Source organism: Uloborus diversus, chromosome 1, assembly GCF_026930045.1.
Source record: "Uloborus diversus isolate 005 chromosome 1, Udiv.v.3.1, whole genome shotgun sequence".
Classification (NCBI taxonomy): domain Eukaryota; kingdom Metazoa; phylum Arthropoda; class Arachnida; order Araneae; family Uloboridae; genus Uloborus; species Uloborus diversus.
In genome coordinates this window covers 3,066,404-3,092,603 of record NC_072731.1, presented here as the reverse complement: position 1 = coordinate 3,092,603, position 26,200 = coordinate 3,066,404, and the positions used below count along the sequence as shown (strand labels likewise).

Sequence of the window (26,200 nt, the reverse complement as noted above, 5' to 3'; positions counted from 1 at the left end):
GTATAGGTTTATTAGACTTTGCAGGGACCAATTTTAAAAACGTATAATTGATAAAAACGTATGAAAGAGAAACGTATAAACGGTGCTTCACTGTACTTTTTTCTCATTGGGGGGGGGGGGTATTTTTCTTTTGAACTTACAATCTGTGCATAGATTCAGTATTCAGAAAACGATCGTTATCAATTACCATTGTTACTTTTCATTCAATGTCATACGACCGGTAAAAATGCAATTCGGTACTGGAATGGTATATTGAATTTATGTAATGGCGTCTGTTGCTGAAATAGTTATTACGTTCTCGGATAAAGCCAGCAACCTTATCTTCCAGAGATAAAAGGTAATACTGAATCTAGTTCCAGCTATTTGTCAAATTAATTGCTTTATTGAACCTGATATTTTTGTGAGTGTCACATTTTCGCATTAGAAAAAAACTTATGCTTTCAATTCATACATTTTTTTCACAGTCAAATATGAAAAGGTAGAAAAGCTAGAAAACATTAGTTTCAGCTATCTTTTAAATTAATTGCATCATTGGACCTTATTTTTTTTATGAGTGTCACATTTTCGCATTAGAAAAAAAATATATACTTTCAGTTCATATATTTATTTATTTTTTCACAGTGAAATCATTTCAAATGAAAAGGTAGAAAAGCTAGAAAACATTAGTTTCAGCTATCTTTCAAATTAATTGCATCACTGAACCTGATTTGTTTTTTTCCTAAGTGTTACATCACAACTTCCCATGAAAAACAATTATGCTTTCAATTCATACATTTATGTTTTTAAAGGATACTTTTCCCTTTTTAAATACAAAATAGCTTTCTTTCCAGCTAATTCATTTCAAATGAAAAGCTAGAAAAAGGTTGAAGCATTCAGGGAAGAAACAGTAAACATTTTAGATTATTTATTTAATAGAAGTTATAAATGTTATTCTGTAAATTGTTTTGAGATGCCACCAAAAGTCGTGCATTTATGATACTGCTTTACAAAAAATTCAACTCACGTTTTCCACATTAAAAAAATAACGTTTCGATGGATCAAAAATTAAATTTTGCAACCAGAAAGATTGCAAAAGAAATAAATATATTTTATGTAACCTTTTAAATCTTTTACAAAAATTTTAGATCGCAACAAGTTAGTGAAATTAAGTATATTTTCTTGCTTTTGAATAAGAATTTATAATGAAAGAGATTATGGCAATAAATTTGGAAAGAAAAAAGTTGTCATTAGACTGCTTTGTCAATTTTTAAATTTTAAATAACAAATGAAAGAAAAAAAGTTTCATTAAATTCCAGTTTTTGTGCTCCAAAATACAACAAAAATATCTTGAATTTAAAATTTTTTTGTAAATTTGAAATTCAATTTTTAGATTAAAAAAAAACAAAAAAACTCTAATTTCTTTCATTCTCTCAATTACTCATTTCATCTCATTCTCTCAATTACAAATTATTTATTGTAATAATGATGATGAATAAGTAAAAGATGGAAATAGAAGTAAAACTAGAAGTTCAGACGATGAAGATTTGTTTTTAATTTGTACTTCCAGGTTGGAGTTACAAAAAAGTAATTTGCACGGCGTTAGAACTTAGAAAAAGGTGGAACACACTAGTTGGACCAAGTTTAGCCACACTCAGTTATGGGTAAATTAAAAATAGTAATGGTCATGCTAGCTGAATTTAATGTTTTAAACACGCAAAAAATATTCAACAATGTGAAAATACTGATTTTCTTACAATATAACCAAATTTCGACTTTCCAATTCGAGCAAAATTAAAACTATACGAGCTGATGTGTGCCTCACATGACTTTCTTTTACGCAATTTAATGATAATAGTTCCTTAGAGTAAGCAAAGAAACACTTTAGACATCCCCCTCTAACTTGTCGCGAACCGAAGTAAAAAAAAGCGTTTTGCAAAGATCAATATTGCCAATAACGGCAATTATAGTGTTATTCAATACTAACTCTCTTAATATCATCAATAGCGCGAAATTGAAACCAGAATCGAAGAATAATTTTTTCTCCAAATTTTGTAGCCAAATTCGCGATATATTGCCATTGGCAACCAAAAGCTTGGCGACATATTGCCAAGTATTAGCCCAATTCATAACATCACTTGATTTTACATTGAATTTAACACTGATTTTCTCCCCAGAAGGTAAAAGACACATTCCGGAATATCCGAATGCAACCAAAAGGGAAGGTGGACAACTAGACCCCACTGGGAGTCTACATACCAAATTTCATCTTTCTACGGCACACCGTTTTTGATTAATGTGAGATGTGTGACACCCTTGTAATATGGAAAAAATTAAAAGGACAATTAGACTTATGTGTTCTAAAAAGCAAAATTTGCATGTTTTTTGTTCTGCACTCTGCATTACATAAGGATATAAATGTTTAGTAAGTGATTGGCGACGTCACGTTCCATCTTTACAGTCATGCCGCCAGATACTTAATATCAAAAATTTGAAAAAAGAAAAGTGGTTGATTGAAAAACTTCACGACTTACTGTGCGTCAAATAACAACAAATTGAATAGACAGATATTGGTCATTTAGAGTTTTCTCAAAAATCTCGCAAATAATGACCACAAAGACGAACAGGTAGGAATTTTTCTGTTTTTGTATGTGTGAACACATGCTAATATGACGAAATTGCTCCAAAAAACAAACATTACGAGATATTAGATCGTAATTCATGTTACGATGCAGTTCTTGAACTGTTCAACCTGTTGTACATCAAGGGGAAAAGTTTCATGATGTGAAACTGTCATGTGACCGACTTCAAAACTTCATAAGAGACCAAGGTTTGTGCGTGCTAAAAATGCATTTTTATAAATAAAAAGTGGGTGAACGTAATCTTTTCTGATGAGAAAAAGTATAATTAAGATGAGGGTTCACCGATATTTATCGGTCGATATATATCATGATTTATATCACATTATATATCATGATATATATCACGATATATATCCGGTATTTATTTTGAAAATATTATGATATTTTGATATTTTCGATATTTATTTTTTTTAACTACAGTATTTTCAATATAAAAAGCATATGAATCATAGTAATATTATTAATTTATTATTAAAAGTAACTAAAAACTTATGTACTATATTTTTATGATGTATTAATACAGCATTAACATAACAACGTAATATAATATTCCTTTTTAGCCTACTTTCCCAGTAAAAGTCAGAGAAAGACGAAAAAAGCATGAAAGAAGGCTTAATGCATCTTGAACAAGTAAATTATCATAACGTGGACGAATAAATTGCCATAACGTGGGCAAGCGAATTACCATAACAAGGGCGAGCAAACTGGCGAGAAAATCATCACTCATTATTTGTAAATATACAGGCAAATCAAATGACCTTTTAATTTTCTACTACGGGCAAAGCCGTGCGAGTACCGCTAGTGTTAAATGGAATATTTTTTTTTAAAGAATAGAGTTAAAATTCAGTTTTTTTGTGTAAGAAACAGTAATGTATAATTAAGGAGAAGCTGAAAGCGGTTTGAGGTGGTGTCTAAGTGTATTGGGTATGTTTATGAAATTTGTACAGATACCTTGTTCCGAAACGCAAAATTTCGACTTACGCGAAGGGTCTTGGAACGCATTTCTGGTGGAAATCGGGACTCAACTGTACATTAATTTAAAATAAATTCTGATTTACATAACTCCCTTGTACGTGATCGATGCGTACATTTACAGCTATAATACGGCTCTTATAACAAGAGGCAACGTCTTGAGAGATTTCATATATTCTTGGGAAAGAAAAAAGAGGAATTCTCATACCCTGCACGAAACCCACAAATATCTCAGTGTATTATTGGCAAAGTAAACCGGCTTTTCTCGCTCGTTATTCTACCAAACGCAATAGTTTAACTTCAACCGTAGGAGTACTAGTTATTTGAGCTAAACTGCAGATGATCACAATTTTTAGAATCGGGAGGAAATAACTCATTAAAAAGTGAGCAAGAAACTAATTGCAAGCTTACAAATCTTTATTAATAATAAAGCTGAAATTCTGTCTGTCAGGATCTCTGTCAGGATCTCTGTCTGTCAGGATCTCTGTTCGGATCTCTGTCTGTCAGGATCTCTGTGACGCGCATAGCGCCTAGACCGTTCGACCGATTTTCATGAAATTGGGCACTAAGTTAGTTTGTAGCATGGGAGTGTGCACCTCGAAGCGATTTTTCGAAAATTCGATGTGGTCCTTTTCTATTCCAATTTTAAGAACAAAATTATCATAAGATGGACGAGTAAATTGCGAAATTATCATAACGTGGAACCGTCACATGGGCACAAGCCAATTGGTGAGATACGAAATTATCATAACGTGGAATCGTACGATGGGTAAAAGCCAATTGGCGAGAAAATTCATCATACATTATTTGTAAATATACAGGCAAACCAAAAGACCTTTCAGTTTTTCTATAACGGGCAAAGTCGTGCGGGTACCAACTAGTTACTTAATAAAATGTGACTTAGAATTGTCATAAAACCAACCATATGCAACGGAGAATATATCGTGCCTTTTAAGAGGGGAAAAAACAAAAACCCATCCTTAGATGTAATGTCATAAAAGTTCGTCTAAGAGAGGATGTACTAGAAATGTGTCATGACATAATTGGACAGAAAAAAATGCTTATTATTCTTTTGACGGCCCAGATCGATATCATTTACTGTGAGGATAAGAATACTTATCGAAAACTATTTGACAAAAGAATGTTTTTTTCTGGCCTCCATGACATTTATATTAGCTCGGGAAATCTATTTGTAATTATTTCATCTTATGAGGTTTCTGGAAGTTACAGAATAATTTTATTTTGGCTGTTCAAAGACGCTGATACGTATGTAGCTTTGCATTTCTTCTAGGAATTAAATCAAAATTTGTTATTCTTTTTAACGGTTCGAGACGTTGATAGGTACGTATAGCTTTGCATTTCGTCTAAGAATTTAAATCAAGATTTTTTATTTTTTTAACCGTTCTAGAGTTGATACGTATGTGCAGCTTTGCATTTCGTCTAAAAATTCAAATCACGAATTTTTATTTTTTTAACAGTTCGAGACGTTGATACGTACGTATAGCTTTGCATTTCGTCTAAGAATTTAAATAAAGATTTTTTATTCTTTTTAACATTTCGAGAGTTAAATGTTGAAGAAGAGCTCTACAGTAGAAATATCATTCGCATCAAATTGGCATTAAAAAAGAAATATGTTAGTAAAGAAAATTTTAAATTAAGCTAGAACTAGGGATGTGGCGTTCATGAACGAACGAGTCAAAAAGACTGACTCCTAAAAATAAATGGTACAGTTGTATTTTCTAAAAAAAGAATAGCCGTTCTTTTGAACGATGATATTTATTTTATATATAGTTCTCTCTATCTCATTCAATTTCTAAATTTAATTATCTTTTATTTAACTTAATCAAAAGATAACTTTTGACATCACTGTCATTTTTTATTCAAAATATTCTTTTGCTTTATTTTTATCTTCAAAATGTTTTATATGACGGTAGTAGATGATTTTTAAAACGAGAATTTTCAAATCGATTTAGCAAATTTTTTGATGGCGCGTCATTTTTTTTTTACATTGAATAAAATTTTAACAACTAAATTTTACAACATGTCGGAATTGAACCAGTGACTTTTTTAATAACATGTCTTACTAACGATTACCGAGAAAACGCTTACAAAATGAACTATAATTGCTTTATACATCTAAACCAAAATAAAATATTTCTTGATTAAATGTTTATTGGTATATTTTTTAAGTGGTAGGTTGTTTTAGTTGTTTTTCCTTAAACTCAAAGGAATATAGCGAAACCGATGAAACAATTGTACGTGAGTAAGTCTCGTAGCGATATCACCTGCAACTGTTTTAAATGAACGATGTCGTTCAAAAGAACGAGTTCAGTGAACATATTAGGAACATCCTCTAATGAATGAATCATTAAAAAGTACGACATTTATCGTCTCTAGCAAGAACGTAATAATAAGTGTGGTGAACTTTCATTTTTTATTTAGTTTAAAAATGTACAGCCCGAGTTATTTGGTTTAAATGTACAGCTTGGTTGTACAATAAATTATGGTAATCTATCAAATCCCACCGCAACTGAACTACAAGGTGTCCTGAAATAGACTGACTGTTTTTAAAACTTTGTAACAGGAAAATGGTTAATGATAAAATATAAATTCTTGCAGAAAATTCCTGTGACGAGCCGTAAATCCCCCCTTTCGTTCTCCATGAGTTCCAAATTTTAATTCAAAATATTTTCCAACAGATGGCGCTTCAGGTAGTAAGGGCCGTAAATCAAAAAGGAATTATTGAAATTCACCGAACTTTCCTGCTATTGTGACATGTGATTGTAACCGACGTTAGAGATTTTGAAAATACTGTTATGCAATTTTGTTCATTAAAAACATTTTTTCAAAAAATATGATGTCATTTCCTATTTTTCCTTGATTTAAAGGCTCACTATCTGCAGCCCCATCTATTGGAGAATTTTTGAACTAAATTTTGCGACTCTGGGTAGAAAAACCATCGTCCCACAATAGGAATTTTCAGAAGGAATTATTTTTTTTATCAATAACCATTTTTCCTGTTGTAAAATTTTTGAAAACAGTCAGTTTCTGGACAACCTGTAAAATTAGTAAAGCATTTGCATGATCGTAACTTACGCAAACAACACACATGTTTGAAACAGAAAACAATAGACAAAGAAAAAGTTACATGAAAATATTTTATTTTTTAAAAATGTTGTAAACAGTTCTATGAAATTTTGTTACAAAACACGATTTTTTTTTTGTTGTGGTGCTGAAAGATTGTTTAATAATTCGCTTTTCTTATTTCCATATTATCCGAATTATCTGGATTTTCAACCATCCGAACTGCCGGATAAACGAGTTTGTACTGATTTTTGTTGATTACATTTTGTAGTAGAGCAGATTGCCGGTCACATGAAGCAGTTTGGTAGTGCGATTGTTCCGATTATCACCCGAAAAAAAAAAAAAAAAAAAAGAAAAATCAAATATCAGTTTTCTTCCGAAGAATATTTTGATGAAGCTTTTCAAAGTCATTGGGTGTCGTTTCAAGTTGTAGGGCCGGTGTACCCCAAGCTTCGTCGACATGAAATTTCCTTCCCCCTCATTTTTCTGTTTCAATAAGATCTTTTGATATTGTTACAAATTCTGTAAATAGTAATTATTTTTATGATGAATTGGTCGTAATCTAGCTAAATTTGGCGTTTACTAAATTATCTTTCATCTAAAATTATTGTAGCAACGTAACCTGTAAATAGTTTCTTGTAATGAATATGCAGCCCCCGTACATTCGGCTGAAGTATACGGTCCCCTCATTTTTGAATGATAAAATTTGTGAATGGAAAGAAATAAGAAAGTGTATAACGGTGTAGCATTTTCTGGAATAGTTGAGAGGTCTCTTTCGATGTCTATAAATAGCCGTTACGCATGATAAAAAGTCAGTCTCGATTGAGAATTTGTACTGAGAGTGTAGTAGCTCTGTTTATTGCGAGGCATTTCGCTGTGTGATTTTTCATATTTGAACGTAAATACGTGTGTAACCTTTGATTTTACGGTGTTATTGATATTTGCATAATTGCTGATGATTAATTTAGCAGTTGTTAACGATCTTTCCTGTACATAATGTAAATAAATCTCCTGTGTTTTTCTCAAGAAGTGTGTCGTCCTTTCAAGAAAGTGGAAGTCGCACCGATCCGTAACAATACATTTAAGGGGGTTGGACATTATAAATGTCGCCGAAACTGGGGGTAAACCGTAGGATCGTATAAATTTAATCTAAAAATATCCACGAGTCTCTACCCTGCTCGGTTCCCTCTCCAAATCCCCTTCGCTCCCTGCAGTGGTTCAATGCCACCTGCGGAAAGGATGATGATTTTTATGCTTTTCTCTTTTAAATCTCCTGTAGAGATCCTGAATGCCATGCACACTGCTGTTAAAAATTCATATCTCCGGCCTCTTAAGGTTTAGAGAGATGAGACCGGGCGGAATGGCTTCCCCCAGATGTTCTGTATCCAACGGTACCGGCATTGACTTAGTAGTCATTGACAGTCCGGAGGAGATAGTGTTAAATTCACACTGACAGACACGCACAGGTTTTAATCGTAACAGATATTTTTACGTTACATTTTAAATATTTACTTGTTATATTTATCTTTACTAATAATAAAGCTGAAAGTCTCTCTGTCCGGATCTCTGTCTGTCTGGATCTCTGTGACGCGCATCGAGCCTAGACTGTTGGAACACGAGTAGGGTCAAGTTTAATTTAATGGAAGGAGGACCCAAGCATTATTTTGTGAAAGCTTTTATTGCACACATCACAAGAACGACGGCACACATAGGAACACGAGTACAACAGAAAGTACAAGAATGGATGACTAAAAGTTGAAGTGGAAGTACATTCTTCCCGCGCTCTAATAGCGCCCTCTATTCTGTAATGGGGGAGATGCAAGATAGATCGTTCGGCCGATTTTCATGAAATTGGGCACAGAATTAGTTTGTAGCATGGGGTGTGCACTTCGAAGCGATTTTTTGAAAATTCGATTTTGTTCTTTTTCTATTCCAATTTTAAGAACATTTTTCCGAGCAAAATTATCATGAGATGGACGAGTAAATTACGAAGTTATCATAACGTGGAACCGTAACATGGGCAAGCCAATTGGCGAGAAATTCATCATACATTATTTGCAAACATACAGACGAACCTAAAGACCTTTTAATTTTCTACTCGGGCAAAGCTGTGCGGGTGCCACTAGTTATACATAAACCGGTAACAAAGGAATACAATAAATGTTTTAATCTTAAAAATATTTTCATATAGACTTAGTGAACAGCAAAATTTCTGTACCTTAAAAAGAATTACATTGCATTTGTTTTAAACTGAATTGATAGAATTGAGGCAATTATGTATGCAATTTATTTAGCGCTATATATTGCTATGTATTTTAAGCACTTACTTTTAAATCGATGCATTTCCAACTACACTGGTAATTTCTACAAACATGGAGAACTCTCAAAAACATTTCATTTGTTATTGAGGATATAACTAAGCAAAACACTTTTCTAAAATTAGGGATTTAATTTTATCACGAGAGTGCAAAAACAGGGAAACATCAAAATCAACCTTTTGTGTCACGAGAAAATAGCTTTTGGAAGAGAGGATGAAAAAATTATTATTTTATAGTTTCTTAACAAAATATTGGGATCTTTTATTCATCATTAGTTCCGATAATGGAATAGTCGAATTACATTGTCGACATTCTAAAAAAAGAAATTTTGTCTCCTGGAAGAAAATAAATGAAACCCAGCTGCAAAGATGAAAATATATTCGTTACAAAACATGGAGTCAAGTTCTCACATTTTGTTTCAAGTTTAGTTTATCTTGTTTGTTCTTTCTTCTCATCTTCGTCAGCGAAGCTTCAAATATATATAAACTCATTTCCGAGAGATAGCATAAGCTTTTTCTGAAAACAAAATATAAGGACATAAAAATTCTTTCAAAGAACTTTTCTCATCTATTCCAGAAGGACATTTTCCATTTCAAAAAGAGAGGAGGAGAAAAAATGCGCATTCGGACCTAACTGGAAAATAAACTAGAATTTCAAAACTGTTTTGACAGGAATACTTCATAAAAATAAAACAGGTTTTCGTTTAGACCTATTTTAAAAATTTCCATAACATTGCCCTTGGTTTGTTGCGTTCTTAGATCCAGGTATTTTAATATTCATGAAGTTATCAGTAAAATATTCGGGTTGCAAAAAAAAAAAAAAAAAAAAAAATCAATTAAGGGGGTCCGGGACACATTTTGAAATTTTTTTTATTATATACTTTAGAGTTATAAAATTTTTTGCACTGATTTACCCCTTATTTAATAAGCAAAATCATAATATAAATATGAAAAAAAATTTTTTATTTAAATTTAATTAGTTAAAAAAAATGGGGTTGCATTAAAATTGCTATAGCTTAACATATTCTTGATCAATTTTCAATTTTTTTTAATGATATACGCACAAACATCTAAGTTTTAATTTTTATTCGGCGATTTTAAAAATATTGATTCAATAAAAAATAAAAAATATTTGAAGAAAAATTTCGAAAAATTCGAAACTACTTTTTTTTTTTAAAAAAATCATACTTTTTGCAGTAAACTTTTTTTTCAAATTCGCCTAATAAAATTTAAAGTAAACTGTTTGAGAAAGATATGCTCCAAGTTTCATTACTTTATTTTTATCGGTTCCTGACTTATAAGAGTTTGAATGCAAGAAATCGGGAAAAAATTGCATCATGGAGAAAAACGAGTTTAAAGTTTTAAAGTTAAGTACACATTAGTTAGGCGCATGAAACAAAAATAATTATGTCTTTCGTTCTGTTTAAGATAGAAAAAAGATTCAAACATCCTCTTAAGCAGAAAAACACGGAGTAATTTTTCACATGAAAAAAAAAAAAAAAATGCAAAATTTGACGATTTTTGTGTCCCGGACCCCCTTAATCCGTCACAATTTTTTGAGCGCTGTAGTAAGTTAGGTTTAACTCTTCACTCATTTCCCGGATGCATGGCCGACGGTTGGTGTTCAAGAATTCACGGAACCGGTCGACCTTTTCGTTAGATTTTGACGTGGAAGGCCTCTCTGCGCGTTGTTCGCCTTCGGTGTCCTCCTGACCGTCTTTGAACGCCTTGTGCCATTCATAAATTCGTTTCCGGGACAGAAAATAATTTCCGAAAACTTCCTTTAGAAGGTCCTGGGTCTGGGTAAAGGTCTTTTTAAGTTTTATTAACGCAAAACTTGATTGCATAATCCTGATCAATCGTTCGTTGCATTTCACCACTCCGAAAACGTAACAGACTGCAAAAAGAACCTTCGCGCGTAGGGCAATATTTAGTCAACCGCTGCGCGCAGCGTACTGACTCGTGTAGGGCCTGCAAGAGCAAGACCAGACGCAAATTTCCTGCCTACACTTTTTTTTTCTGACGCCCGGAAGCCACGCGGTGGCAAAAGTTCGGTTACTTTTCAATCTCACGCTGTGTGTGTGTGTGTGTGTGTGTGTATATATATATATATATATATCTTTACTAATAATAAAGCTGAAAGTCTCTCTGTCCGGAGGATGTCTGGATGTCTGGATCTCTGTGACGCGCATAGCGCCTAGACCGTTCGGCCGATTTTCATGAAACTTGGCACAAAGTTAGTTTGTAGCATGGGGGTGTGCACCTCGAAGCGATTTTTCGAAAATTCGATGAGGTTCTTTTTCTATTCCAATTTTAAGCCCATTTTTCACAGAAATTTAATAAAATGGGAGAGAATTTGTTCTGAAAATTATTTTTCTTTATCTTTCTTTTCTTTACTTCTTTATCTTTCTTCTTTTCTTTTCTTTTTAAATAACGAACTTGAAAGTCTCTCTGTATGGATGTTTGGATCTCTGTGACGCGCATAGCGATTTTCATGAAATTTGACACACAATTAGTTTAAGCATGGGGGTGTGCACCTCGAAGCGATTTTTAGAAAATTCGATTTTGTTCATTTTTTATTAAAATTTTAAGCTCTTTTCCACATAAATTTGTTAAAATGGGGAAGAATTTGTTCTGAAAATTATCTTTCTTTATTTATTTTCTTTATCTTTCTTCTTTTCTTTTCTTTTATTTCCTTTACTAATAATAAAGCTGAAAGTCTGTCCGGAGGATGTCTGTAACGCGCATAGCGCCTAGACCGTTCTGCCGATTTTCATGAAATTTGGCACAAAGTTAGTTTGTAGCGTGGGAGTGTGCACCTCGAAGCGATTTTTCAAAAATTCGATGTGGTTCTTTTTCTATTCCAATTTTAAGAACAAAAATATCATAAGATGGACGAGTAAATTACGAAATTATCATAACGTGGAACCGTAACATGGGCACAAGCCAATTGGCGAGATACGAATTTATCATAGCGTGGAACCGTAACATGGGTACAAGCCAACTGGCAAGAAAATTCACCATACATCTTCTTCTTTATCTTTATCTTTATTAATAATAAAGCTGAAAGTCTCTCTGTCCGGAGAATGTCTGTAGGATGTCTGGATGTGTGGATCTCTGTGATGCGCATAGCGCCTAGACCGTTCGGCCGATTTTCAAGGAATTTGGCACAAAGTTAGTTTGTAGCATAGGGGTGTGCACCTCGAAGCGATTTTTCGCAAATTCGATGTGGTTCTTTTTTTATTCCAATTTTAAGAACAAAACTATCATAAGATGGACGAGTAAATTACGAAATTATCATAACGTGGAACCGTAACATGGGCACAAGCCAATTGGCGAGATACGAATTTATCATAGCGACGAACCGTAACATGGGTACAAGCCAACTGGCGAGAAAATTCACCATACATCTTCTACTTTATCTTTATCTTTACTAGTAATAAAGCTGAAAGTCTCTCTGTCCGGAGGATGTCTGGATGTCTGTAGGATGTCTGGATGTCTGGATCTCTGTGACGCGCATAGCGCCTAGACCGTTCGACCGATTTTCATGAAATTTGGCACAAAGTTAGTTTGTAGCATGGGGGTGTGCACCTCGAAGCGATTTTTCGAAAATTCGAAGAGGTTCTTTTTCTATTCCAATTTTAAGAACAAAAATATCATAAGATGGACGAGTAAATTACGAAATTATCATAACGTGGAACCGTAACATGGGCACAAGCCAATTGACGAGATACGAAATTATCATAACGTGTAACCGTAACGTGGGCACAAGCCAATTGGCGAGAAAATTCGCCATACATTATTTGTAAATACAGGCGAACCAAAAGACCTTTTAATTTTTCTATTACGGGCAAAGCCGTGCGGGTACCACTAGTATATATTGTAACGGATTCGGTGCGACTTCCACTTTCTTGAAATGAAGACACAGTTCTTGATAAAACACAGGAAATTTATTTACACTATGTACAGGAAAGATCTTCAACAACTGCTAAATTATTCATCAGCAATTAAGCAATTATCACACAACACCGTAAACTCAACGTTTACACACGTATTTACTTCCAAATACGAAAACAACACAGCGAAATGCCTCGCAATAAACAGAGCAAAAATGCACTCAGTTCGAAATCTGAATCGAAACTCAACTGTTTATCCATCGCTAACGGCTTATATACACCGAAAATAATTTTCTACAACATTCTTACCTCTTCGCGAAATGCGTAGACCGTTATCAAATTTTGATCAATGAAAAGGAAAAAAAGAATAGGGGTTGTATACTTTAGCCATATGTTAAGGGGTTGTATATTCATTACGGGAAACTATTTACAGGTTACGTTACTACAATAATTACTATTTACAGGATTTGTAACATTGCCCCCTTCCTAAGGACTGCACGTCCCGGGCAGTACAATCCCCAGAAAGGGTGTCGAACTTCTATCACAAGTTTACAAATATTCACATTAATTAATAACTAACAGATACATAGGAAACACAATAATAACAAGAAATATTACTAAACATTAAAAGGAAAAATTATCTACACTTTTATGTTATCAACCATGGTTGTTTACGTAATACTCATGAACTATGGCCATAGTATGGGGCTAACCGATCATAATGTACAACCCTAGGTTTTGCATTAGGTGATTTTTGGATCCTCACTACGACGTCATTTAGTCGGTTAAGGACTTTGTAGGGTCCATCCCAATGCGACTGCAATTTGGGTGACAGACCTTTCCGTCGGATGGGATTCCATAACCAAACCTTGTCGCCTTCGTTGAATTCATGTCCAGTAGACCTTGTGTCGTATCGGGTCTTCATCTTCTCTGCCGCGATGTTGATTCGCTCTCGTGCGAAGTTATGAACGTCTTCCAACCGGGCCTGGAGATCCTGGATGTACTCCTCAGGCGATGAAGGCGCATCCGGAGGACGACCGAAGACGAGATCACAAGGTAGCCGAAGCTCTCGTCCAAAGAGCATCTGAGATGGGGCATATCCGGTAGTCTCGTGGACAGCACTGCGGTAGGCCAGCAGGAACAAAGGTAGCTTCTTGTCCCAATCCTGTTGATTTCTGGATACCATAAGTGAGAGATTATTCAGGATTGTGCGGTTAAATCTCTCCACCATGCCGTCTGATTGTGGGTGTAGTGGTGTTGTCCTAGTTTTCTCAATTCCGAGAATTTGACATAGGCCCTTAAACACAGCAGAGATGAAATTCCTCCCTTGATCGGAATGAATCTGCAAAGGTGTTCCATATCTCGAGATCCAGTGTTGGACTAGAGTCTCTGCTACGGTGGTAGCCTCTTGATCTGGAATGGGATATGCTTCCGGCCATTTGGTGAAGTAGTCGATGGAAACAAGAATGTATTTGTTCCCATCAGCAGTTCTTGGTAGAGGACCCAGGATGTCGATCCCAATTCGTTCGAAAGGAGCTCCAACGTTGTACAGATGTAGCTTCCCTCTGCTTCTCTTCTTCGGTCCTTTACGAGCAGCACAGGCGTCACAAGAATGGCACCACTTCTCCACGTCATCCTTCGCCTTGCTCCAGAAGAAGCGCTCCCGAACTTTATTGAGAGTTTTCAAGACACCAAAATGTCCTCCAGTCGCACTACTATGTATTTCTTTCAGAACATCTGAAATCCTTGATCGGGGAAGTAGTAACTGCCACCTAGATGTTTTGCCGTCGTCAGATTCCCATTTCCGGTGTAGCACGCCGTTCCGTAAATGGAGTGAGTTCCATAAAGCCCAGTATCTTTTTGTTGCAGGACTGAAGATAGAAACGTCCTACCAGCTAGGGCGTCGACTGTTACTTTCCATGAACTCCAAAATTGGTTTTATGTCGGGGTCTTCAAGTTGATCTTTTTGAACTTGGTCATCACTCCATGGATCAGGTTCTGATGATGTTGGAGTCACTGTCACCTGATAGGCGGTAGGCTAGTCGTTCCATACTGTTTCTCGATTCGGGAACAATAGTGGCAGTTCTCAGGACAAGGTCTCCTTGATAAAGCGTCAGCATTACCGTGAGATAACCCTTTTCGATGCTTGATCTCCATGTCATATTCCTGGAGCCGCTGTATCCATCTGGCTATCTGACCTTCCGGATTTTTGAAGTTCAAAAGCCAAGTTAATGACGCATGATCTGTCCGAAGCAGAAATTTTCGGCCGTAGAGGTAATGATGGAAGTGTTCTACAGCTTTCACTATGGCCAGTAACTCCTTTCTGGTGACGCAGTAATTTCGCTCCGACTTTGATAAGCATTTGCTCCAATAAGCGATGACATGTTCATTTCCGTCAATTTCTTGGGATAAAACAGCTCCGATGCCCTCGTTGCTCGCATCAGTGTCCAGGATGAAGGATTTTTCAGGCTGAGGATAGGCGAGGATAGGCGTTGATGTTAAAGCCTCCTTCAGTCGTAGAAATGCATCTTCGCATTCTTTGGACCATTCAAACTTTTGCTTGCTCTCCGTCAGCTTATGCAAAGGTCGTGCAATGTTGGAAAAACCCTTTACAAACTTCCTGTAGTACGTGCAGAGCCCCAGGAAACTTCGCAGCTGATGGATGTTTTCGGGACGACTCCAACTCCTGACCGCAGATACCTTTTCTGGATCGGTTTGTACACCTTCAGAAGAGATGATGTGACCAAGGTAGTTCACTTCCCGGCGGAACAAATTACATTTGGACGGGCTTAACTTCAAATTGGCTTCCTTAAGCTTTTGCAGCACCTTCCTAAGATTTGCCAGATGTTCTTCGAAACTGCGTCCCACGATGATGATATCGTCTAAGTAGACCAGACAGGATTCGTAGGAAAGTCCTCTTAACACTGTCTCCATAAGACGCTCGAACGTAGCTGGTGCATTGCAGAGGCCGAAGGGCATCACTTTAAACTGCCATAAGCCTTGTCCAGTTGTAAACGCTGTCTTCTCTCGGTCATCAGGGTGTATCTCAACCTGCCAGTAGCCGCTCTTCAAGTCCAGGGTCGAAAACCACTTGTGTCCGGAAAGAGTGTCCAAGGTGTCGTCTATCCGTGGAAGAGGGTAACTGTCTTTCTTGGTGATTTCATTCAGCCGTCGGTAATCTACACAAAATCTGGTGGAGCCATCTTTCTTTCGGACCAAGACGATGGGAGAGGCCCAAGGACTGGATGAAGGTTCGATTACATCATTCTCCTTCATCTCTTTCAGGAGGGTCTCAACCTCTTCCTTCTTGGCGAACGGTAGTCGTCTCGGATGCTGTTTAATAGGGGGGTGTTCTCCAGTGTAAATCCTGTGCTGCGTTAAATTCGTACGGCCAACATCCTCCGATGTAGATGAAAACAGATGCTTGAAGTCGTCCACCAATTGTTCCGCAGCAGTTCTTTGATCTTTCGATAATGGCGCACTCCCAATTAACTTCGATGTCAAGGACTCAGAAGACACAGTCTCGGGGAAATTGATTCTTCTAATGATGCAGTTTACTGGATTACAAGTTGCTAACACTTCACCTTTCCGGATATTCCTTGGCCTTTCACTCACGTTGGCGACTCTCACAGGAATTACATCCTTAGAAAGGTCCACAAGCGTAGATGCTACCAGCACTCCTTTTAGGCTATTGCTTAGGTTAGGGTATTCAATGAGTCCAAATCGAAAACTATTGCTTTCTTCAAGGGAGCCAGGTATTAATGATTCTGACCTTGAGGGAATCGATAAATCGGTTTGGGCTATTATTTGATGAGCGGATTTTACATCACTTTCTGCAGGGAAAACGGCTATGTCTTCTCTCATCGAGTGCAGCTCATTAGTCTTGAAGTCGAGAGTGAAGTCATATTTCTTCAAAAAGTCCAATCCGAGAATGAAGGGGTCCGTGATATTAGCGACGAATGCCGTATGATGGTAGGTGGCATTCCCAAACACTGTTTCCAAGTCCACTTTACCGTCAATCTCGATCTTGTCACCTGTCACAGTCTGGAGACTTACGCGTGGCGATGTCCACAGCAGTTTCAATCCAAATTCACGAGCCACATCTGTCCTAATGATTGTCACATTGGCTCCAGTGTCGACAATCAGTCTGCAGGGGTTCCCATTTACATGTGCGTAAATGAAAAGTCCATCACTGCCACTACTAGAAGAGGAAATCTGCAGAGCTCTAGTGGTGGTGATTTCCTTCCCTCGCGTAGCTTGGCGAGCAAGACAACTCCTTCGCAGGTGTCCTTCACTACCGCATTTCCAGCACTTCTGCTCTTGTTTCTTTTGGGCTGTTATGCTGCTCAGATGTCTTGTCAAGTCACCGAGTTGTCTCTCAAGTTCAGCGAGGTGGGACGACCTGGAATCAGACTCATCAGCTTCCTGAGTCCGGATTAGATGGCGATCCACACGGGTTGCTTCTTGGGCGGCCTCGTATCTCATCGCATACACAACGGCAGAATTCAGGTCTTTGACATCCGCCATCCGTAGAGCTTTCTGGATTTCCGGATCTCGAACCCCGTCGATGTAGTAGTTGAGTGCCAGGTTGTCTCGAACATCCGCAGGGCAGTCGTAAAAAGCAAGATGAGACAGTCTCTCGATGTCCGCCGCAAACTCTTGCAGGGTTTCCCCAGTTTTCTGGAAACGGGACTTCAACTGGAGTCGGCTGAAATCTTTCCGGCACTTCTCACCGAAGCGAAGCTCCAACGCAGATGTGAGGGCGGCGAAATCCAGGCGCTGGCTGTCCGGAAGGGTCTGGAGAATGTCCGCTGCGTCACCTCTCAGGGATGCTGCAAGATGACAGGCCTTGGTAGCAGAGTCCCATCCGTTCGCTTCCGCCACTATCATGAATTGAGTTTTGTAAACCTGCCACGAAGTTTTCCCATCAAATGTGGCAAGTTTAATGGACGGTCGAGCAACCGATGTGGGAGCGCCAAACTGTACAGAGCTGCTTTCCGCGGTCGCCAGTCTCCTTTCCACGTCCTTAAAGATCTCTTCTTTAAGTAGAGTAAATTTCTTGTCTTCTTCTTCCAACTTATTTTCCACATTGGCGATACGCTCTTCCACAGTATCAAATTTTTCTTCCAGAGCCTCAACTTTATCTCCCATTGCGGTTAGTTGATTCTCCATCATGGTTTTCATCGACGTTAGGTCCCTTTTTATTTCATCTTGACTTGTAGTAATTTTAGCAGTTAAATCACTATTTAACTGTTCTTGGTTAGTCGCCAATTCATTTTTCAATTGTTCTTGGTTAGTCGCCAATTCATTTTTCAATTGTTCTTGGTTAGTCGCCAATTCATTTTTTAATTGTTCTTGGTTAGTCGCCATATCATTTTTTAATTGTTCTTGATTAGCCGCCAAACTTTCGGTCAAGTCACTTTTCACGGCATTAATTGCTGCCAGAAGTTGTTTTAATTGGTCATCCATTGCGCGAGTAATCACCATAAAAACAAAGTCTATAAATTCAAACAGTCTTTATGAAAAAAAAAATGTCCAAAGTCACACTTACTCCAAGAAAGTCCAGAAGAAGCCCCACGTTGGGCGCCAAATTGTAACGGATTCGGTGCGACTTCCACTTTCTTGAAATGAAGACACAGTTCTTGATAAAACACAGGAAATTTATTTACACTATGTACAGGAAAGATCTTCAACAACTGCTAAATTATTCATCAGCAATTAAGCAATTATCACACAACACCGTAAACTCAACGTTTACACACGTATTTACTTCCAAATACGAAAACAACACAGCGAAATGCCTCGCAATAAACAGAGCAAAAATGCACTCAGTTCGAAATCTGAATCGAAACTCAACTGTTTATCCATCGCTAACGGCTTATATACACCGAAAAGAATTTTCTACAACATTCTTACCTCTTCGCGAAATGCGTAGACCGTTATCAAATTTTGATCAATGAAAAGGAAAAAAGAATAGGGGTTGTATACTTTAGCCATATGTTAAGGGGTTGTATATTCATTACGGGAAACTATTTACAGGTTACGTTACTACAATAATTACTATTTACAGGATTTGTAACAATATATATATATATATATATATATATATATATATATATATATATATATATATATATATATATATATATGTGTGTGTGTGTGTGTGTGGTCTGTGGTGTGAAAAGAGGTTTATCTCATTAATCACTTAATCTACCAAACTTAATCTCGAAAGAAGGATTTGATACTACGTGCTCTCTTCTTACTGCTTTAGTCTCGGCATCATAGTACGTATTTTGATAATATCTTAGCACTGTAGCACCCCCTTGCCTTCCCATTCTTTTTTACTTCCTTTTACAAAAAAGAAAGTATTGTATTCGCGAAAAAATTTTAACTCAAAAATCGACCTTAATTTTCATTTTGCTCACCCCTGAATTGCCCCCCCCCCATTTGCTCATGCCTGAATGTTGAGTTTTTTTTTTTTTTCAACCTGACCACACGTGGATAAGTGCCTAAGAGAACGTATAGACACGCGAAATATCCATTTTGACGATTCCCGAGTAAGTTACAACGAGTTTTCTCGTGACGTCTGTATGTACGTATGTATGCATGTGCGTATGTGCGGATGTGCGTATGTATGTCGCACAACTCAAGAAAGTTGAAATTTGGTACATAGACTCCTAGTGGGATCTAGTTGTGCACCTTCTCTTTTGGTTGCATTCGAGTGTTTTTAAGGGGGTCTTTTACCCCTTTTTGGGGGTAATCATTGTTAATTTCGATGTAAACTCAAGGGGTGTTACAATTTGGCGCACACTTGGCAATATATCGCCAGTCTTTTGGTCGCCAAGTTTTGTCCCCAGCTTGGTGATAAATTTGGTGATTTTTTTTTAAATCTGGTTTTAGTTTGGTCACTGTTGGTGATGTTTAGAGAGTAAACTATTGGATCACATTAAAATTACCAATAATGGGAAAATGGCATTAAATTGGAGTAAAAGGAAGTCATGTGAGGCACACATCAGCTCTTTTTTTTTGGATTTACCGGTTTGGAATGAGTATATAAGATTTTTATTTGCATAGAGCAAAAATATACATGTTTTGGAATAAGCAGCTTTGAGTTGCCACAAGGTACATGTAAACAGGAACACAATACTGAAGCGTATGATGTAAAAGAACTCAGCAGTTCCAATTTTTGCTGGTTTAAAATTGTTCGTAAATCTGTTCATTTGTTCAAAATGTTAGACAAGTAACAACATTACAACCATCAATTAAACAAAACTAACATTTATCAACATAAAACAAATAGAATTATAACCATAGGAATGGTTCATGCTGGTATTTAAAGGGCCATCGCCACCCTTCGTAAATCCACATCAATCAATCTAAAATCCTAAAGCAATCTGAATCTGAACTGAGATTCTTTTAATTTAAACTTAGGTTTGCCGTAACTGGCGAGATATTTAATCGCCAAACGAAACTAAAAGGGAGATATAACATGATGCATGACAGATTTTTAGCGATATTTGTTGAAAGTTCCGATTCGCCTTCTTAACCTGCAGCTTCTCTCCCAACAGCCATGCCCTTGGAGATGTACAGCCTGTGGCACCAGTACCCGTGGCAGCTGGGAGAGTGGGCCTGTACATTGAGGAGCGGCGTGTCGGAGGCCACTTCCTGCGCCTCGATCCTGACCATCGTCACGTTCAGCTGCGAGCAGTACGGCGCAGTGTGCCGAGTGCTGCGCCCCCAAGTCTCTGCCAGACAGAAGCTGATCAGAGCATTCAAGTTCATATTCCTCATTTGGGTGGTGTCCATTGCGGCCGCTGCTCCGTATGGAAAATACACTCGAGTCAACTACCTGAAAGTAAGTTGAGCTGTATGTCTATTTCAAAGTTCAGTACCTGCTCTTTTTGCTTCTTTTTACATGGTAAAGGAAGTACAGTGATCACTCGCTTATACGCGACCTCTGTTATACGCGTTTTTCACTTATGTGCGTTTTTCTCACGGGCCCGGCCAGCGATATAGGAAAACAATGCTAACTCTTGTTCATTTATACGCGAAACCTAAAATGCACCTTTCACTTATGCACGATTTAAATTTTTCAAGTTTTAGTTAAATCGCCTATTCACGCTTTGCTTATCGGAAGATTTGTACCCTTCTTGATGTCTCTTGGAATGCTTTCACACACCTTTATTCCAATGTTCAAAATGTTTCCAAGAACGCATTTTCTTCGCGCAAGTGTGCGATTGGGGGTGCAGTTAGTCTTGTGATTGACATCTAGAGGGGAGAACGGGTTACATGCGAAAAGGTTGACCTTCCTAAATGTCGTGGTGAAGCGGAAAGCATTGACATAGCCTATCGAGGATCTTTTGTATCCTCACAGACTATGACACTGATCACGCAACAGTTTTTAGGTTTTGTGGAATTCGCTTACATTCTGTACAGTGTATAAAAAATGACAAAACGTGCAACTTCAAATTTTACATTTTTATTAAATTACAATGCACAAATGGTAATTATGTGCGTATTCATTAGTATCAGTAGTGTATTATTAGTATTACTATAACTATTGATAACTTACTGTATTTGAGCTTGTTTTTGGGGTTTTTCACTTATGCGCGAATCTCACTTGTGCGCGAAAATTTCGTTGTCCCCTTTGGTCGCGTATAAGTGAGAGGTCACTGTATTGTATTCGCAAAAAAAGTTTTCACTCAAATATCGGCACAAATTTCCGTTTTGCCCGACCCTGAAGGAATGTTGAGTTGTTCGACCACACGTGCATAGCTACCTAAGAACGTATGGACGTCCGAAGCATACATTTTGACGATCCCCGAGTGAATTACCACGAGTTTTTTCGTGACGTCTGTATGTACGTATGTACCTCACGTTACTCATTTCAAATACGGTATACTCTAGTGTGTTGAAACTTTGCACATAGGCGCTTAGTGAGGTCTAATTGTGCACGTCCCCTTTTGGTTGCATTCGAATGTTCCAAACGGTGTCTTAATGTTGTAGTTTTGCGATATAACGCCAAGTTGGCAACAAATTTGGCGAAAACAAAATTCTAATCTGGTTTCAGTTTGACGATACAAGAGTTAACGATTGAATCACGTTAGAACTTCCGATATTGGGAAACTTTCTCTGTGAAACGTTTTTCTGCTTCGGTTCGCGATAAGCTAGGGGTAAAAATATTTAAACTGTTTCCTTGTTTACTCCCAGGCACTATTATCATTAAATTGGCGTAAAAGAAAGTCATGTGGTGCACATATCAGCTCGTTTTTTATGGAATTTAAGCCGAAAAATAAAATGGTACTGTGCGGTTAAAGGTACGTCACTTGTTCCATTTTTTACTTTTGTCGATTTTAATTTATGTATCGCCATTGTAAACTAAAATTTCTTTGTTGGCGACTTTATTAATTTCGCACACACACATGTACGCACACACACATGTACGCACACACACACGTACGCACACACACACGCACGCACACACACACGTACGCACACACACACGCACGCACACACACACACGCACGCACGCACACATAAACATACGCATATGCCCACACGCCTACGCACATGACTACACACATATGTCTACACACGCACACACACACATACAGACACTTGTGATTGCGAAAAACAGCATTTGAATTCATGTTGTCAAAAATTAAATTTTTGTTTTAAATTCTTATCATCAGAAAAACTTTATGTTGAAAAAAAAAAAAAAAACTAGGCCAATTGCCGTTGGATGATGCGACAAACTTGCGATTTAATGCATTGATTAAGGTTCCCATTAAATCCACAGTACGCGTCTGAAATTTCTTTGCCTTTTTGTGGTTTCAGTTATGTTACTTTTCTACTTTATACTAAGTGAGGTTTCAAAAAGTCTAAAATATTCTACACAGTTTTGCTGTTCAGCTGAATATGAAAAAAACTCCTGCATCTTTATGATTTATATTTGTTATTGGTAGCAACAGAATGATAAGATAGAATCTGATAAAAATTGATTAGCTATCATCTTCTTTATTTTCTAAACTTGAAAAGAAAACGCTCTGCTTCTGAGAAAAATTCAAAAATACCGTATCAGAACGACAAAAACTTACCTGGAAATCGATGCTTCTGCGGGGACCAAAGGAAAATATTTTCTTTCCCATCGCAGCGAACGTTGACTATTTCTGGCAGATTATTTTCCAGTCTGGAACTGGAATAAATCATGGTCACACTGCAGGACACTCTGCGGACGGCAAATATTTTTTTAATGGTTGGTGTGTGATGAATCAGAGAAATGTTGGAAGATATGAGAGCTATATATTTTTCCAGTTCTCTTATTTCGAATGAATATTTCAACTAAAATCCGAACTGCTCTCTGCTTCTACGAATTTCAGTTCCATGAATTTTATTCCACCCTCTTGGAATATTCGGTCACACTTATTCCTAGTTTTTCAGCTCGCTCCTGAATATTTAAATATTCAGTATTTTTTGAATTATGCTTGGTAACTTATATATAGAAATCATCAAATAAACGTTTTACTGCAGACTGACTGAAAAGACACTCTTTCTCTCCCTCTACACACGCACACGCACACGCGCGCACACACACAGACACACACACACACACACACATATATATATATATATATATATATATATATATATATAATATATATATATATATATATATATATATATATATATATATATATATATATATATATATATATATATATATATATATATATATATATATATATATATATATATATATATATTTCAAAATTAAATATCTCTACAACAAAGATCGATAGAATTATGCCGTAAACTGTAAGTTTATCAGAAAAACTGTGAAAATGGTGCACAATAATTTAAAAAATTTAGTTATGAAAATCGTCAAGAGATGACGCTCTGCGCTGAAAACTCTTTCTCCGAAAAGAGTCTGAAAAAACCCAATAAAGTAAAGCAGTCTTTGCAATAAGAATACAATTTTTTCAAAGTGTTCACCGTTCGAAGCAATAACGTGGCGTAAACGAACAATGAAATTTGACATGACGTCTTTCAATGTCTAAACAGAAATGGAATCACATTGCAACGCCAATTAAAGATTCAAGCTCATCTAGAGTAGTTGAATGCGCCCCACAGAAAGGAGTCACAAGGAGTCAGATCGGGATCACATGGAGGCCAATTTATTCCTGTGTCAGTAAAACCAGTCGATACCTGGTCAATCCTCCAACGTTAGTTGATCGCTGACAAATTGTTCCAAAAGTTTAACGTAACGTTCAGTTTGAATTGGTTTTGAAAGCTGCGACGTGTTACCCTATGACGGTGTTGTAATCGGGGGAATTCTAGAAAAAAAAAAAAAACATACCTTCTTCAATGGAATACATTATATCACTTTCTTAGATAGCCTCTTTTGGCTATCCAATAGTCGTACTGATCGCTTTATACTTCGAATCACATTATAAAGACGTTTGTCACTGTCATTGGGATTATAGCACCATCTGTTGACAATTTTCGTAACTAAATTTTCTAAACCTTTATGCACGATTTTTACAGTTTTGCTAATAAACGTACAGTTTGCGACATAATTCTATCGATCTTTGGCATACAGATATTTAATTTTGAAATTATGGCTTATTCGTTGATCATACTGCTGTGTGTGATATATATATATATATATATATATATATATATATATATATATATATATATATATATATATATATATATATATATATATATATATATATATATATATGTATGGTTTTTTCCTAAACGAACGCATAAACTCTGTACAGCTCGATTCCTCGACGGGAGTACATAAAAATTGCTCAAAGAAGCATTCCTGTACGATTCCTGGTTTACGAAAAAGATAAGTCAATAATACGTCAAAGTATGACATCACACGCTGGTGCAAGAATAAACACTTTATTGAACATATTAACAGCAGTATACTTACATTACGTATAACAGCAAATACGAGTAATGACGTTTTAAACATTATCGCTCGGAAAGATATGCAAATACTCTTGTTTTCTCGTAAACTATGAATCGTACAGGTACGTTTATTTGGGCAGTTTTTTATGTACTCACAACGAGGAATGGAGCTGTGAAAAGTTGATGCGGTCGTTTAGGGGCACCCTTTATATATATCTATATATATATATATATTAGGGTGGTCCTTATTTTTGAAGTTGCAGATATTTTACGCGACGCCCCCTCAATTTGTTCCATTATACAAATAAATGATCCCTGCAAAATTTTAAGTCAATCCATGAATATTAACACGTGCCCCTAGGGCCCCCTTTTTTGAGTTTCGAAGGAAAAATTGCGGATTTTCTCATTTTTATGTAAAAATAATTCTAACGTTTTATATTTAAAGTAATTTTGAACCTCAATAGGTGCTGCTACTCCCAGACCGACCATTCTTTCACCTTCATTCTGTAAAATTTAACATGTTACAGAGGGTACATGTACACCAATGACCATGGGTCAAACGTACCGCTCTTCTGCACTTGTTCGAACCAAGAAGCAGGGGAACGTTTCTTCCCACCAAGATGGACACAAGGAATTCGAGAGGCCATTAATGAATGGCCTAGGCCATTAATGAATGATCTTTGACAGCAACAAATTGCCTCCTCCAGGCTTTGAGGGTGTTGATTTACAAAATTCCCTGTGTATGTAATAGGTGTGGCAAATAGAGTCGCAAGGTTTCAATGCTATAAATATAAGTAATTGCAATTATATTTTAATTCGCTGTTCTTTAGTTATAAACATACATAAATGCTTATACATTTTTTAATTTTTAAAATATAAATTTCAAAAAATCCTCGATTACTCCTAACATAAAAATATACTGTATTTTCCATAGCTAAAATATCAATTAAAAACAAATATCCAGATCAGAATAATGCAGAAATCTATACTTTAAATTAATTTTCTTCTACTTCAGTACATAGTCCTTTATTATCATCAAATTCTTGCGATTCACAAGATTTAGAAATCGAAATGGATATCTATCCTAAATTGTTGAACTTTTGCTTTCTATAGCTGGTCTAACTCAATGCAAAAAAGCTTGACAACTATTGATGTCTGCTCGCCTTTCATCACTGTTAGACAAATGCCATATTAGGGATAAAGATGTTGTTCATTTATTTACAGCCTATATAGATGCAGTAAATTTGAATCCAAATGACCTAGTGATCAATGGTACATTCCTTAAGAGAGCAAGAGAAAATCTTCGAGACGTAAAATTAAATTTCATGATTTTAAATTTAGATCTTGTAGTTATTCACTGGGATACAATGCTACATCCAAATTTAACT

The 26,200-nt window shown here is 36.5% G+C and overlaps 1 protein-coding gene across 1 annotated transcript in view; it reads left to right on the top strand.

Annotated features, from left to right (window-relative positions):
* The window catches only part of LOC129234276 (neuromedin-U receptor 2-like), a 213,614-nt gene that overhangs the window by 79,414 nt on the left and 108,000 nt on the right, over window positions 1-26,200 (top strand). The window contains exon 2 of the mRNA XM_054868272.1: window positions 20,456-20,746. Coding sequence (XP_054724247.1) covers window positions 20,456-20,746 — 291 coding nt within the window. The remainder of the gene's footprint in view (window positions 1-20,455; window positions 20,747-26,200) is intronic.